The sequence below is a fragment of the Sabethes cyaneus genome, chromosome 1 (genome assembly GCF_943734655.1).
Source record: "Sabethes cyaneus chromosome 1, idSabCyanKW18_F2, whole genome shotgun sequence".
NCBI classification, from domain to species: domain Eukaryota; kingdom Metazoa; phylum Arthropoda; class Insecta; order Diptera; family Culicidae; genus Sabethes; species Sabethes cyaneus.
The window spans coordinates 147,144,289-147,160,177 of NC_071353.1; the positions used below are offsets into that span (position 1 = coordinate 147,144,289).

A 15,889-nucleotide genomic window follows, 5' to 3' on the forward strand; every position below is an offset into this window, starting at 1 on the left:
GTCGGCAGGAAAATTTTCTATTGGGCAATTTGACAATGTAGTTCCCGTATCCAAGACACGAACCAGGAACATGTTTGCCACCAAAATATCCATGAAACACCAGCGACACTGGCATTCTATATATATTGATTATACTGTAGAAACACAGATTTAAATAATTTACAGTTTATTTATAATTTAATTGGGTTGTTTAACGGTATATGGGTTTTAATGGCATATGATGCAGATTGGCATAAAAAATAAGAAATCATAAACCATTTGGTCTTTTTTATTGTATAAATGTCAAAAAAAAAATTTTTAATGTTTAATATGTCAGGTCAATATTTAAGACTACATGCCATCGAAAAACCATTCACGACATTCACTGCTTGATTGCCTGATAGTTTGGGACAACCTTACATGCAACATCAACTATAATCCGCCGCGTTTGCGAAAGCTTTTGACATTTCTTGATGTCACAGTGATGAAATATTGTCCCTGTTGAAATTATCTTACGAGTCTTATGCATGTTTTTCAACCTAACTCACGAACGTCATTATATAAACGCAAGTGTCTTTTAATAAAAATTTAAAATAATGTTTTTAAAATATCGAAGCTGTAGACAATTTAAATGCAAAAATAAATTTTGTTATATGTCCCTGGAAGTGTCCTTCGTGCATAAATGTGTCTAAATGAGACATTTTTCATGCACTAAACAACCCAATTGGTTATAAATATATCATAATTTGATGTTCTGTAGGCAAACTTATTCCAAAATCACACACTTTTGTGCAGAACAACAAAATGTAAGCATGTTCCATTCCCAGTATAATGGGCCACTTTTAAACCTCGTCAGAATTATGGGTCAATGTTCCCAGTATTATGGGTCAGTAAAACAAAATTGGTTTTATTTAGAGAAAAGCGAGCGCGCGCCTGTGTGTGTGTGTGTGTAGTTCTCGCGATTTAGTGATCTTGTTGTATCTTGTACTGTACTTAGCAACTGTCCGAGTGAGTTGAGATTACCCAGTAAACCATTTGGTTTGTATATCTCGATTGCAACTGAGGTATACGAAATCATATCTGAACGAAAAAGTTATATTTCACGCCATATAAGAACATATATGCACCAAAGTGGAGGCGATATACGTGCGAAAATTTTGACAACTATTTGTAATTCTATTTTGCGCAGTTTTTATAACACGCAACTAAATACTTCTGAATATATAATTAAGATATAATCAAATATTGCAATTGTCTATCCTGCTTTATACTTCACAGTCATGAATTGTATATGAAGACACGCACGACTGCAAAACAACTTATTGTTCACTTCGATTTGACATGCTCTAATCATTATACAATTCCATTGTGAAATTGACATGAAAACGATTTAATGTGAACTTTCTATTACGATTTTGTGTTATCTGGGTAGAACCAATTTTAGCTTCTTCTTCAGGAAGCTCATCAAACTGATTCAATCTATGATGGATGGTACTCAGTGCTGTGTTCGGATTTCGAGTAGATTGTCAAGTTCATTCGAATCACGCAGAGGGCTTCATCAAGGTGATGGTCTCCAGGATAGCACATAGCAAACCAAGCACACAAAAGGCGCCTAATGCTATCCGGATACGATAGGCAGGACAAGTCGCTAGAATGCCAAACAACTACCCTGCAAAGTATTTGCCTCACACCCGGTAGGAATAAGACGACCAGGCATGCAGCGAGCAATATGGTTAGACTAGGTGAAGCAAGTCTGAGAAATTGGAGAGCGTTGGCCCACAACCGAGTGCAATGGAGAAACTTTGTTCATCAGACTTTGTCTTAGAACGGCAAGCCAACTAAGTAAAGTAAGTAAGTTCAAGAAGAAGAAAAGTATTTGGTCCTGGCTTATTAGTTTTGGTTGGTTTACAAAAATAAGGCGGAACTGTATTGTACGGTAGATTGTGATCCCTTGCAACTTCCCAAATTTTTTCGTTTTGTCTTGCTGGATCAAGAGCGTACCCAGATAACACAAAATCGTAATAGAAAGTTCACATTAAATCGTTTTCATGTCAATTTCACATTGGAATTGTATAATGGTTAGAGTATGTCAAATCGAAGTGAACAATAAGTTGTTTTACAGTCGTGCGTGTCTTCATATACAATTCATGACTGTGAATTATAAAGCAGTATAGACGATTGCAATATTTGGTTACATCTTAATCATATATTCAGGAGTATTTAGTTGCGTGCTATAAAAACTACGCAAAATAGAATTACAAATAATTGCCAAAATTTTCGCACGTATATCGCCTCCACTTTGGTACATATATGTTCTTATATGGCGTGAAATATAACTTTTTCGTTCAGATATGATTTCGTATATCTCAGTTGCAATCGAGATATATAAACCAAATGGTTTACTGGGTAATGCAATATATCAGGATCATGGAGCTTCGATTTCTGTATCTTGATGTTCCTCGCACGTTTTTCAGCTTTTCTGAGAAAAAAATTACAATTATATTCAAAAACAGTGAATACCTCTGATCTATCCAGCTTTTTACGAGCCATAATGGCGGACGTGTTCGTAATATTTCAACCGCATTTTTGACATTTCCCTAATACATCGCACGTTTTCTTTCCGTACATTCCTTTAGTTTTACCGTGAACACGCGGAAAGAAAACGTGCGATGTATCCAGCTTTTTACGAGCCATAATGGCGGACGTGTTCGTAATATTTGAACGGCATTTTTGACATTTCCCTAATACATCGCAAGTTTTCTTTCCGTACATTCCTTTAGTTTTACCGTGGACGCACGGAAAGAAAACGTGCTATGTATTAGGGAAATGTCAAAAATGCTGTTCAAATATTACGAACACGTCCGCCATTATGGCTCGTAAAAAGCTGGATTGGGGAAATGTCAAAAATGCTGTTCAAATATTACGAGCACGCCCGCCATTATGGCTCGTAAAAAGCTGGATATGCTTGACCCATAACACTGGGAAAAGTCAATTTTGCTCCCAGTATTATGGGCCATTGTGAAATTTCTTATATTAAAGCGGAAAATGTATTTTTCTATGTGGTTTCACCGTAATTCTATGGATACATACCTATTCCCTCGATTTCCATCCATTTTACGCTCAGACACACAAATTTACGCCGCTATTCAGCTTATAATTCACAACCGACTATTTATAACTACCGCAAGAATAACGACAAATCGAAAGTCGATTGGAGCCAACTGACAACTATCGGAAAATTAAGAAAATTAACGCATTGGAATTGAGTGTATTGCTGTCAACCATGCGACAGAATGTTGCTGCTATCTGTTGAACTCATATTCGATAGTTAAATATTAGTTTGTTACGTATAAAACTAACGTAAAGTATTGACTGGCCCATAATACTGGGTGGCCCATAATACTGGGGTGACTGTAATAAAGAATAATTCTCATGGGTAAAACTAAATTCTTTCCAAGAACCTCGAATTATTTTATCTAGATTCTGTTAACAAAACTCCCAAATATTGCTTCTTATTGTAACTAAGATAGCGACCATCAACATATGTGTTGAAGGGTAGAATTCGCAACTTGAGAAACGGTACGACTTTTTCTGCATTAAATATCTCCGAGAAAAATATTGTAACGAATTCCGTTTCCATTAACAGACAACTTTTTAAATTAAAAAGCAGAGTACAGTCAACTTTCGCTAATTGCACTAAGCTCTTAGCCCGTTTAGTGAAAGACTTTCGTTAATTGGGCTGAGATGTCAAAACCGAGGGATATATCGATTGTTTTTGTCGAAATCGTCGCAGAAAGGTTTATAAAAATATACACTTATATTAAATACAGAATCAAAGTGGAACCTAATCTTTTCATTGCTGAAATTTAGTTCTAGATTGTTTAATAAGTATATAGCTGAATTTCATGCTACAATGTTAATATATATTGGCATTTTTAACTGTTTCACCGTGATGCTAAAAATAGGAGGGTCAAGTTCATAAGGGATCGGAAAACGATATGATGCAATTGTGTTCCATTCAATTAATTTTAATATTTTCTGTATAAATTATTTTCCACACTTAAATGAACTATATTCAAGAGCCCCTCGGAAGAAAAAATACGCTGTCAGAAATGACGTTTGACTTCGTTTTAGATGGGCTATAGCCCAATTAACGGGAGCCCGATTAAAACGTAGCCCAGTTAAAGATAGCCCAACGAACGAAAGTTGACTGTACTTAGGTCCTTTCAGTCGAACATTACCTTCATTGGGGGTCGACATTTGAGTCAAGATGTTATTGTGCTTCCCGAGAAAATCTTTCGTTTTTCAGCTTTATATAGTTGTGCGCAAAGGTAAATCATGTATTGTTGACAGTGTAAGCACGAGTAAGTTTTCTATGTTTATGCTCTTATTCTTTGCTTAGATAACATTCGTTTTGTTCTATTACATACAGACTTACAAACAACACAGTCACAATGTTTTACGTTAACCGAAAATGATAAAATTTAAATGCTGATTGCGTTTGTAAAAAAATGTGCATGTTTGAACGGGCAAACACAAAGCAAGCTGACCTATCCAGATTTTTACGAGCCATAATGGCGGACGTGTTCGTAATATTTGAACAGCATTCTTGACATTTCCCCAATCCAGCTTTTTACGAGCCATAATGGCGGACGTGTTCGTAATATTTGAACAGTATTTTTGACATTTCCCTAATACGTCATACGTTTTCTTTCCGCGTGTTCACGGTAAAACTAAAGGAATGTACGGAAAGAAAACGTGCGATGTATTAGGGAAATGTCAAAAATGCTGTTCAAATATTACGAACACGTCCGCCATTATGGTTCGTAAAAAGCTGGATACATCGCACGTTTTCTTTCCGTACAGTCCTTTAGTTTTACCGTGAACGCATGGAAAGAAAACATGCGATGTATTGGGGAAATGTCAAAAATGCTGTTCAAATATTACGAACACGTCCGCCATTATGGCTCGTAAAAAGCTGGATAGCATTCAGGTGCTGAGCGAGAGAGAAATATTGTTGCTTTTCTCATCACTCATGCGTTGACAGTTTCTTACAAAATTTCGTGTGAGTGTAAAAGAGATACTTTGACTGCGAGCAACCAGAACAGAGCTACGCGCAACTGTTAGGCGCACAACTAAACCTACGAAAGAAAAATTTTAGATAATAATCGCAATACTCATTCCAACTAAATTGAAATGATAAATGGTGCTCCTTATAACTGCCTTCAGTTTTGCCAATAGCTCTATTTATTCATCACTCTTATCAATAGATTAACGTTCTTGTGCTTATTTCGAAGCTAACCATGAATTGAAAAGTATAGGCGTTTTTGACAAGCTATCACCCGCTTGGAGGCGCTGCATAAAAAAAGTGATGAAAAGTAAAATCGCTGTCAAACTCCATATACATTTAAAAAAAAAGCTGAAATAAAATGAAGTTTTTGATTAACCCTTTCAATTGTCAGGATTTTAGATAGCGTAATATTGGAAGAAATTTGTTTATCTACGTTAAAGTAAGTGAAAATATTCGAATTAATTAACTTTATGGCAGAAAAATGTTAATGTTTGATTTTGTACCGCATGAAGCAAAAGTACATAGAGTCAGCTGTAAAGTTTACATATCCTGGATAGAGAATCACCAATTATTTTCAGTCTTCAGTGCATTCCAATGTGTTTTCAAATGCTAACGGATTTATTTTCGTGATTAGCATCACTTGCGCCAAGAGCCAAACATATAACCTATCAGTTCGTAAACATAAATACACTTGCGAAGCTTTAATAATCTCCCGAATTAGAAACAATATACATCAAATGAAAGGAAATACATTTTCTTACCATTATTATCCATTTTCATCATTCCCACTGTTGTTAATTCAGTAAAATATTACTTTTAAAGTTGAGCTCCATATAGGTGCCAGCAAACATTTTGGGAATTGCACTTTTTTTGTAGTTCCAATAATCACAACCAGGTAGCGAACGGTTGCTCTTAGTTTTGCTCGAATTCGCCTATTTTATTGCGTATTTACGACAATTTTTTTCGAAAATTTCCGGAGTTGTTTACGTCTGGATGTGAACAACACGACATTTCAAATCCCCACTGACATTAGTTTGACTGCCGGATTATCGAGTCTAAATTCGTTAATCCGGCCATGAATTTGTCGGATTAGCGGGGTGGTACTGTAAACAAATTCGACATTAATCCAGCTTTTTACGAACCATAATGGCGGACGTGTTCGTAATATTTGAACAGCATTTTTGACATTTCCCTAATACATCGCACGTTTTCTTTCCGCGCGACCACGGTAAAACTAAAGGAATGTACGGAAAGAAAACGTGCGATGTATTAGGGAAATGTCAAAAATGCTGTTCAAATATTACGAACACGTCCGCCATTATGGTTCGTAAAAAGCTGGATTAAACGATTTGTGTGAAAAACACGTAAATTAGGCTTCAGTTAATTTTCTGTGCAACTTAATTTTCGTTTTCATATTCAATAAAAACTGGCAGCACTGGCTTGTTCTGCTTGCGATGAAATGAAAAATTAATTCGATGAAATTTCTACTACCCGAAGAAGAGTGACGCCTGCATGGCGAACCTGAATTTAAGTGCAAAAAGAATTTAATTCTGAAGTTATTCAGTGTCGATAAGTGAGAAAACAAAACCGTGATAGAAATTAAGTGTTACTGAAGAGTGTTTCTAAACGTGTTCGTTTATTGCAGCTGCAATATCTGAGTTTTTAGTGGTGATACATCCGCAGAAGAAAAATGGATCAATTCGTGGTAGTAAAAGTGGAAGATTCCACTTCGATAAAGGTGGAAGAGGTTATGCTATCCGATACCCTGGCGGATACGACGATGGTTGTCGTACCGCCGACAAAGAACTCCGCCTTACCGGAAGCGGATGGTTCGAGTGTTGTAAAGCAGGAACCAGCGGCCGATATCATCGATGAGCATGATTATGAGGACGAGGAGGGGGAAGCGGAAGCCGACCAAGCAGAAACTGCGGCTGCACCGGCATCCGCTGCAGTGGCAGCGGCGAATGATGGCGAAATGGCAGCTTCTAGTTCCAGGTAAATTTCTTTTTTTTTCTACTCGACGGGGCTATCCTTTATTTTTATGTTTAAGAATAGTCTATGGATATGGATGATACATGTTGCCCTATTAGACTTAGATATATTCACTGAGCCTACTTCTGAGATTCGGAAAAATACCATTATGAAACAGGGATGGAAAAAAATCGCTTCTAGCGATTAAGATCATAGGAGCGATCGGATTCAGGTTCGCTGACGTCACCACTTGTAAGCGACTAAAGCGACTTTGTCGCGATCGGTACAGATTATGATAAACCTCATGTCAGATCATGTTCATTACATGATTATCACCATACAAACAACATGAGTAACCTTTTTTGGCTGCTGAAACTGTTTAGAGAACAAAATCTTGTTATCAATGTACGGATCGTGATCTGTGCGTGTGGCGATAACTCACAGATTTGGTCAAAATCACTGATTTTCCATCCCTGATTATGAATCACTTTGATGACTCAAACTCAATCGCTGCTGATATTTTACATTTCGATCGAGCACGAGTCGGTGTTCGAGAATAAGTTTCGAGCACAGTGCTTGATATCTTATAAACAGAAGATGGTTCTTGTCCCGGATTTAGTAGTTTCGAATCTGCTCGATTCGATCAAAACTTGCTGCTGGTCGAAAAGCAGAATAAAGAAAACGAAGGAAAGTTATAAATTGTTGATTACCACTACGCATTATACCGGAAGCTGTTGGTCAAGCCCTATCTCATTATATATCTGCCTAAATCAGACTGTTCAAATTCCAACAATTTAGTGTGCGTAAATACTTTTGGTCAATAAAGAATGCTTAACCCTCAATTGACTCAACCGGTTGTACCTGCACACCTAGGTCGAGATTTTCGAGTTACAGTTTCAGAGTGTAATTCATAATATCATGCATTCTGATCCTTGCTTTAGAAAGTCCTGAATCATTCGTACATATCGTATCAGGTATCGGCTTTGGGGTGACTCGTTGATGAGATGGATTCATGGATACTTGACCGGAAAAAATGCGCGCTTCAAAGCGAACGGCAAACAATGTCATGATATTCTCCACTTTCAGGCTTTCGCTCTCAGACCGTAGTGTAATCACATTAATAGTAATGGTGACGTTTGCTTTCAATTTGATGTCTGTTGTGCGATAGAACTTCGTTGCTACTGTCAAATTATGTGAGCCACTCCTAGTGGCGCTCGCTTCAATAATCGAGTGACAAAAGAATTACACCAATTTGGGTTTTTACCGGTTTTTCTGTTTATAAATATTTTATTGCTAAAGTAAGTCCTTTTTCCTCTTTTATTCGTCAAATTGCTAAGTAAGGTAAAACCCAACGAGACATCGTAGCCTTGGTAGATCAAGAGCATTCGTGATCAATACTCTCCGCGACTCAAAACCGTGTTTGGCAACTGAACATCCCCGGAAAACTAGTGCTAAGGATGACGATCATATCAAACGGTTGTCGGATATTGATCCGTTCAAGGTAGCATCGAAGATAAGTTCCAGAACAATTCAGAAACAGCTTGGTGAGAAGCAGCTCGTCAGTTGGAGTCCAAGAAATGTACCTATGCTCATGCAGAAGCATCTCCAAGCTCGGATTGAAATTCGCTAAGAAACATCTAGACTGGATCAGACCCGAAAAGCGTAAGAAATGGCGAAATGTTTTATGGTCTGATGAAATAATAGTGAATTTGGTTGAATCCGATGGAAAACGCTGTGTTCGCCGTCGTATTGGCTCTGCTTTCAAACCTCAGAATATACACAATAAAAACATTCAAACATGGAGGAGGAAATATCATGGTCTGAGGACGCTTCTCCTGATACGGGGTAGGTCCAATTTTCTGGATAAAACGGATAATGGATCAATACCTGTATACTGATATTTTGTTAACTGCAGTGCTTCCACATGCGGGATGGGAAATGCCGTTAAAATCACAGTTTATGCAAGATAATGAATATGAATATGAATATATGGTACTACCATCTGCCTTAGCAAAACATCCGTTCGTAGCAATGAGCCTATCATGTCAAAAAGAGTTGAACATATTTAATGATTGGTCATGCTTCCCAACTCTTGTTTGAACTATGAAGGGTCGGGAATTGGTCGATAAGCAACATCACTTACACATACCAGGGATTTAGAGAATCTCCTTCCAAGGTCTAAGTCACCTGAGTCAATCGTTGAATAAACCGTCTTAATGCAGAATGACTCCAGCAGGTGGGGAGAAGAGCCCGCTCATTATCCACGATGTGTTGTTAATCGGGCCAAGATTAACCCTAGAAAGTTGACTATTTCACTCTCCCTAGGCCCACTGCTTCAAACAAGTGCTCTGGTGGTCCCTCCCTCTTCCCCATTCTAGTTTATTTATGAAAAGTGGTGTATATGGATAAAAATAGAACAATCTCACCAGCAGTCCTTCGAATGGAATAGAGTTGCGTCCTTTTAGTTTCCATAAGTGCTTCCAATAATCAGTATAATTTTTTCTTCTGGTATCCAATATCCATGTGCAGTATTAACACTCGTATTAGCCAAAGTTTTATATAGCAGGAGGTACTTCATAAGCTAAAACGAAAAAAATAATTGAAATAACTTAATTTATGCTTACCTATTAACAAGATCGTGTGGCTCCGCCGTCTGCCCAAAACCTCGATTTTGAGATCAGGCAGCCGGGAACCACCCAGCATTGCACCTCCTAGCTTGGCTACTCAAAAGAGCATTACCAGGTATGGCCACGTGGAGGCGCTAGGTAGGGGCTTGGGATGGCTAGAGCTATATTGGACACTCCTTATTTGCCTTCCCCATTTCATACCCCATGGCAGTTTATGCAAGATAATGACCCTAAACATACTGCTCGATCGGTCAAGAGATGGTTTGGAGATAACGACTTTAATCTTTTGCAATGGTCGGCACAGTCTTGTTTGTGCATGATTAAGTGAAGTTTCATAAAACATGAAAAATTGTTTGAGATCTCTGTCTAATCTCAGACTAACGCAGCTAATTCTTGAAAGCATCCTGGAAAATGACGATTAGGAGGATGTCCCCCAGTACCGGACACCTGAGGATTGTGACATATATAAAATCGACATTTAGCATTACTTCAGTTTTTATGGTTTTTATTCACTGGAAGAGTAATTTAGAAGACTATTTTCCGATAAAAATAGGTTACACGTAGTTGCATCACCAATGAGCCATTTTAGAAACCAAATGAGAAATCGATAAAAATCGTGAATTGTGTCTCCGAGTACCGGACACTTAACAGAAATCATAAAATAAACCAATTCATGGCTTATAGTTCTGAAAAACACACGTGAAAATGTTTAAAATCTGGCACACTTGTTGACTAAAGATGTTTTAAGAATTGATTTGCATAAAAGTCAGTGGTTTTTTACGCACCATATCGAATCTCTTCTGTTTTCTTCGAAAAATTGATCATCAACTGGTTTTCTTGTTTTTTTTTCATATTTAAGATAATCGGTTCGGTATAAGTGAGGTTTTGTTTCTTCTCAATCTTTTTTTTTGCAAAATCTTGATTTTATTCAAGAATTTGACTGAACTAAGAAAGCATTTTGCTGTCCGGTACTGGGTAACGGGAATCACTGAATACAATTTATATTTTTTAACGAATTGAGTAACTTTGTGAAAAAATGAACTACCGAGCTTGGGAAATGAATTTAATGAAAGATATTTTATACATGAAAAACGAAATTTTATGCAACCGAATAATACTGATTATAATGCTGATTCGAAAATTAGCCGAAGCATAACAATTCGATCGACGGTAGATAAAAACAAACAAATCTCTGGTTTCATAAATGATTCTGTCCTATAAAATCATACATGTTAATTTTTTGTCATTTTTATTGATTTTATCATATTAGCTACCAAGGTGCACCATTTGCACTATGAAAGTCAGAAGTGTCCGGTATTGGAAGCTGTCCGGCGCTGGGGAACTGCCACCTACTTGAATCGATCATTTTTCTTGTCAACGGCCAACCCGGGTAGAAATGCATAACGAATATTAATGTAAAAACATTACGGTTACTATGAATTTTACTGTTTACAACACATTATGCTGTAACTTCACTGTACCGTTCTTAGAAAATTTTTCATATTAATGTAAAAACTTTACGATTACAATGAATTTTACTGTTTACACACTTTATGCTGTAACTTTACTGTACTGTTCTTGGAAAAATTTTCATATAATTCGGCAACAATGCAAATTGTTTCGAAGCAGGAAATAATCTCTAAGGTCCAATCCTTGGCAGGTTGAGTTATTTGTAGACACAAATTGTGTCTCTTCCTCCGTCTACTGTAGAAACCGACGTGCCAGAAGTTTAATCTAATTCGTTTTACTAACGGGACGACGACACTATGCAGGCGCTTGCGACTTACTTGTTCGACTGTCAACATATTAGCCGCGATTCTTAACGCGGGTGTTCGGGGAAAGACTCCGTTCCTATGGAATAGACCAACCTCGTTGTGTACGTCTTGACATCGAATGAGGTGTCAGGCATATAATTAAGTTTTTATAACGGTAGATGTTCACCTTTATTCTTGTTTACAGCCGGATCCTGCATTCGTACGAATAGTTTGCTTCGAACGAATCGGGAAGCACTATTCTCATATTCGTATGAGCAAAAGGAAGGGGGCGTTCGAACGTTCGAATTGATTCGAACGAAAACAAGAATACGAATCGGTTTAACTTTCGAATGAATGTTCGAACGAAAAAAAGAATAAGGGTGTTTACAATTGACAGAGGAAACGATAGAAGACACTAATGAAACAAACAGTCGATAGGATCTAACAGATTGAGATAAGGCGCGAATGGGAAAGAGCGGAATTTGTTTATGTAGGTGTACTGACCTCTAATACTTTCCTAATATGAGCGATGAATGCGGCTCGAAAATCATAATAGTTCGAAGTCTATCAAATTCATTGTCATCATATCTTTTCAAAAACATGAAATACTGTAATTAATCAGCCGGTTTTATTTTGTCCTAATAATCCGAAAGCCTACAATTTTTTTGCAGAATCACCTTAAATTTCATTGTAACTTCGTTGTAAAACAGTGTAAAACTTATAGTGAATGTACCACAAATTTTACTGTTTTTGGTTTTTATTTGTATGGGAAAAAGCCGAAAAATTTAGTGTTACATCACTTAATCACCCCCTTATTCGCTGTAAAATTGGCGGTTTCCATTAAAATTTACTGTGAAAACAGCAATATTCATGGTAACTTCAGTGTAACTTTTACAAAGATTTTCACTGTTTCAATGTGGTTTTTCGAAGTTTTTCGGTGTTTGTAACAGTGAAACCTGATGTTTTTTCGCTATACATTTTTATTCGGGAAGCCAACTGCGCAGTATGTACCGCAGAGAGAATTCCAAGGAAACAAGGGGAACCAGAAAAAATATCTAATTCCATTAAACTCCATGAAATCAAGGAGAAGGAAGAAAGCGAAGACCTCCCGTACCAAACGCTTTCCATATACATTGATAATTATTAATAATGATGATCAGTCTTTGAGAGTATATTTGCTAATAAAGGTTAAGTGATACTCTGGGCCCTCGGGGATGAACTAATGGCATTTAGGCCAGACATACCTACTTACTTACTTACTTACTTATCCTGGCTCGCTGTCCCTCAGGATTTGACCTGCAATATAATGTTGCGCCAACTAATTCGGTTCATGGCTGTGCGTCTCCAATTTCTTGACTGTTCCACACTTTCCAGGTCCTGCTCCACTTTGTCTAACCATCGAGCACGCTGCGCACCTCTGCATCTGGTACCAACCGGAACCGGAACCGGAAAACCATTTTTGCGGGGTTGTTCGGCATTCTCACAACATGTCCCGCCCATTGTCGCCCACCTTCCAGGTTTAGCAAGTTTCTGGATACTGGGTTCGCAGAAGAGCTGCGCAGAAGAGCTCTGCAAATAGATTAGACTACCAAGTATATTAACTTAAATAATATAACACTTCGTGTGGTTCAATGTTTGTGTTTCTATATGGACTCATCACTGCGACCAGTATCGTTGATCTATTGTGATATCGTCCGGGTGTTTGCTAAATAACCTGTAGTGTGTTATTTTGATATAATCGCTATCGAACAAGCGATATGTTTATAAAATTTTATAAGTGTTTGTGTGTAGTGGGCTTACCCTTCCTTCATTGCTAGCTCTACTTTACCTGCCTTGCTCCTCGATGCCAGTATACTCTGTCTCCAGTTACAGCCATCCCTGGCGAGGCACTGTCGAAAGTGCCTTACGGGGGTCACATAGAATTTAGCATGAAGGAAGGGTAATGAGGAGCCTTAGAATAAACCCATGCTAAAGTCATGCTTAGAACCAACCTCGAATGTATCATGAAAAGATTTGATTCAAATAAGTATTAATTTTCTTCGAACGATATACGATATATTCAAGAACAGTATCTATAAAACGAGTGACCACACGTGTAGAGTGTATGAAGTGGGAATCATCCGTGTAAAAAGAAACTATAATGTTAAAAAACATGCAACATCAGGATGGTAACTACCCAGAAAAATCTGGAATTATCAGGGAATTGGCAATGACTTGGAAAACCCTGGAATAATTAGGGAATTTTGAACATAATCGGCCTTATTCTGTGAGGCAAGTGACGTGATACAGCAAATTTCAATTTACTACCACTCGCGTTATTGAAAGTAAATGCGAGTGGTAGCACAGCGAAAATTGGCTTTTCACGTTTTCAAATGTTTGGCAAATTTCACTTTTCATCGGCATTGGACCCGCAGGAGTAAATGCCGATTAATCCATGCGAAGTAAAATAAGTCGCATTGGTCAGAACGGCCAAGGGGGTAACAGAAACATTTCTAAGAATGCGTGGCCCAGTTTGCCAAGCGCGCAGCTGAATTAAAATTAAATACAGCTTGCGCGTGACTCGCAGAAAAAGCACCACGGTGGATTCTAGTATTAGCCGGAATGGGCGCTAAAGAGTTCGGTGCTGCGAGAAAATGGGATTGCGACCGACGCTCTCCACTTAAGGGGGTATAATACCTTTTACACCATATTTTTGCCTTATTTCAAATATTTTTTTCTCGTTAACGCGAAAGGCCAATCGAATCGGGTTTTTTTGCATTCAAAACATTGCATTTTATACTAATATTTACTATTTTGTTTTCTTATGGGAACCTCTTCCCCTTTCCACTACGGCTCCTTAAAGATAGTCATTCAAAAAAACATAAATTGCGGTACCATGGATTGGCGCTGGTGGGCTTATCTTATCCGAATTGAAAAATTCCAAAATGACATAAAAGTATATTAAATTGTATCGTCTTTTTTTTGAAATTCGAACGCATAACAGTCTACAGTTGTACACCTCGCCTTTGGTAAACACTACAAGTCAATTAAGCTTAAGCTTATCACCCGGTCCGGGACGCCTACCACAACGCGATATGGAAACCCCTAATCCGCCTAGCTCAGTCGAGCCCGCCGTAGACACCGAATTACAATCGCAATTGACTCGTTCCTCCCACCCAAGTCGTTCCGGCCCTGAGTCTAGTGCTGGTGAAGGGGTTTTCCAAGCCGCCTTCCATGGCAAGTATCCTATCAGTAACGGTATCCATCGCTCTGACGCATCCTCAATTCCCAGGACATCAACCGTAACAAGTATTGCTGCATCTGCTACCTCGAATGTCTTGGTATACTATCAAAACGTTGGAGGAATGAACAGCTCTCTCGCTGAGTACCAGTTAGCCTTCAGTGATTGCTGTTATGACGTATACGCCCTCACCGAAACCTGGTTGAATCAAAATACGACGACAAGCCAGTTGTTTAACGACTCTTACTCCATTTGCCGACAGGATCGGTCGCGTTCAACTAGTTGTAAAAGTACTGGAGGTGGCGTTTTGTTAGCTGTTCGCTCAGGATTCATGTCCTGCACAGTTAATCCTCCCAACTGTTCGGCAGTTGAACAATTATGGGTCGCGATTACCACTGTTGACTGAATACTCTATCTCTGCGTAGTTTACATCCCTCCCGATCGAGTCAACGACGAAAACTTGATGGGCAACCATCTTGAAGCTATCAATTGGGTTGTGTCGCATTTAAAGCCTAGAGATAAAATTGTTATTTTGGGTGATTTTAACTTAAGCGCGATCTCTTGGCTGCGTAATTCCCACGGTTCTCTATTCCCGATCGCCTCTCGATTGTCCATAGGCATAGCCCCGCGAAAACTGCTTGATACATATAGCACCGCTGGACTTAAACAGATGAATGGGATTGAAAACGAGAATCATCGGACACTTGATCTGTGCTTCGTTAGTGACGAGCTGTGCGTAAACTGTACGGTTACAGAAGCTCCGGTAAGCACTCGTAAAAATCTGCAGGAATCATCCTCCTTTACTAACGCAATTAAAGATCAGGCCACAGCAACGCTTCCGGGATACTTCCGAAGCCTCTCATATAAGTTTAGTAAAACCAATTTCAACGGTATGAACGATTTTCTGGGCCACGTTGATTGAGAGGAGGTTCTCCGCGATCACGACGCTAGTCTCACTGCATCGACCATTTCTAGCATACTGGCATATGCTATCGACCAGTTCGTGCCCGTCAAGTCTAAGCGCGTACCGCCTAAACCAGCCTGGGCGAACGCTGATCTCAAGCGCCATGCCACGAGAATAATATACATAGAAATAAATACTACCTATAAACAACTCAATGATCACCTGTATAACGCCCATCAGAACAATCTGCAACGCCGTCTCAAGGCAAACCCAAAAAGTTTTTGGCGCTACGTGAATGAGCAACGTAAAGAATCGGGATTACCCTCTACGATGTCCAGTGGTCTGTTCGAAGCCGACTCCACC

The 15,889-nt window shown here is 38.6% G+C and overlaps 1 protein-coding gene across 1 annotated transcript in view; it reads left to right on the top strand.

The window, feature by feature from the left end:
- Positions 1 to 6,551: 6,551 nt before the first annotated feature.
- The window catches only part of LOC128745697 (zinc finger protein OZF-like), a 114,689-nt gene continuing 105,351 nt past the window's right edge, over positions 6,552 to 15,889 (top strand). Inside the window, exon 1 of the mRNA XM_053842778.1 lies at positions 6,552 to 7,045. Within this exon, the coding sequence (XP_053698753.1) occupies positions 6,741 to 7,045 (305 nt within the window). The 5' untranslated portion in view covers positions 6,552 to 6,740. The remainder of the gene's footprint in view (positions 7,046 to 15,889) is intronic.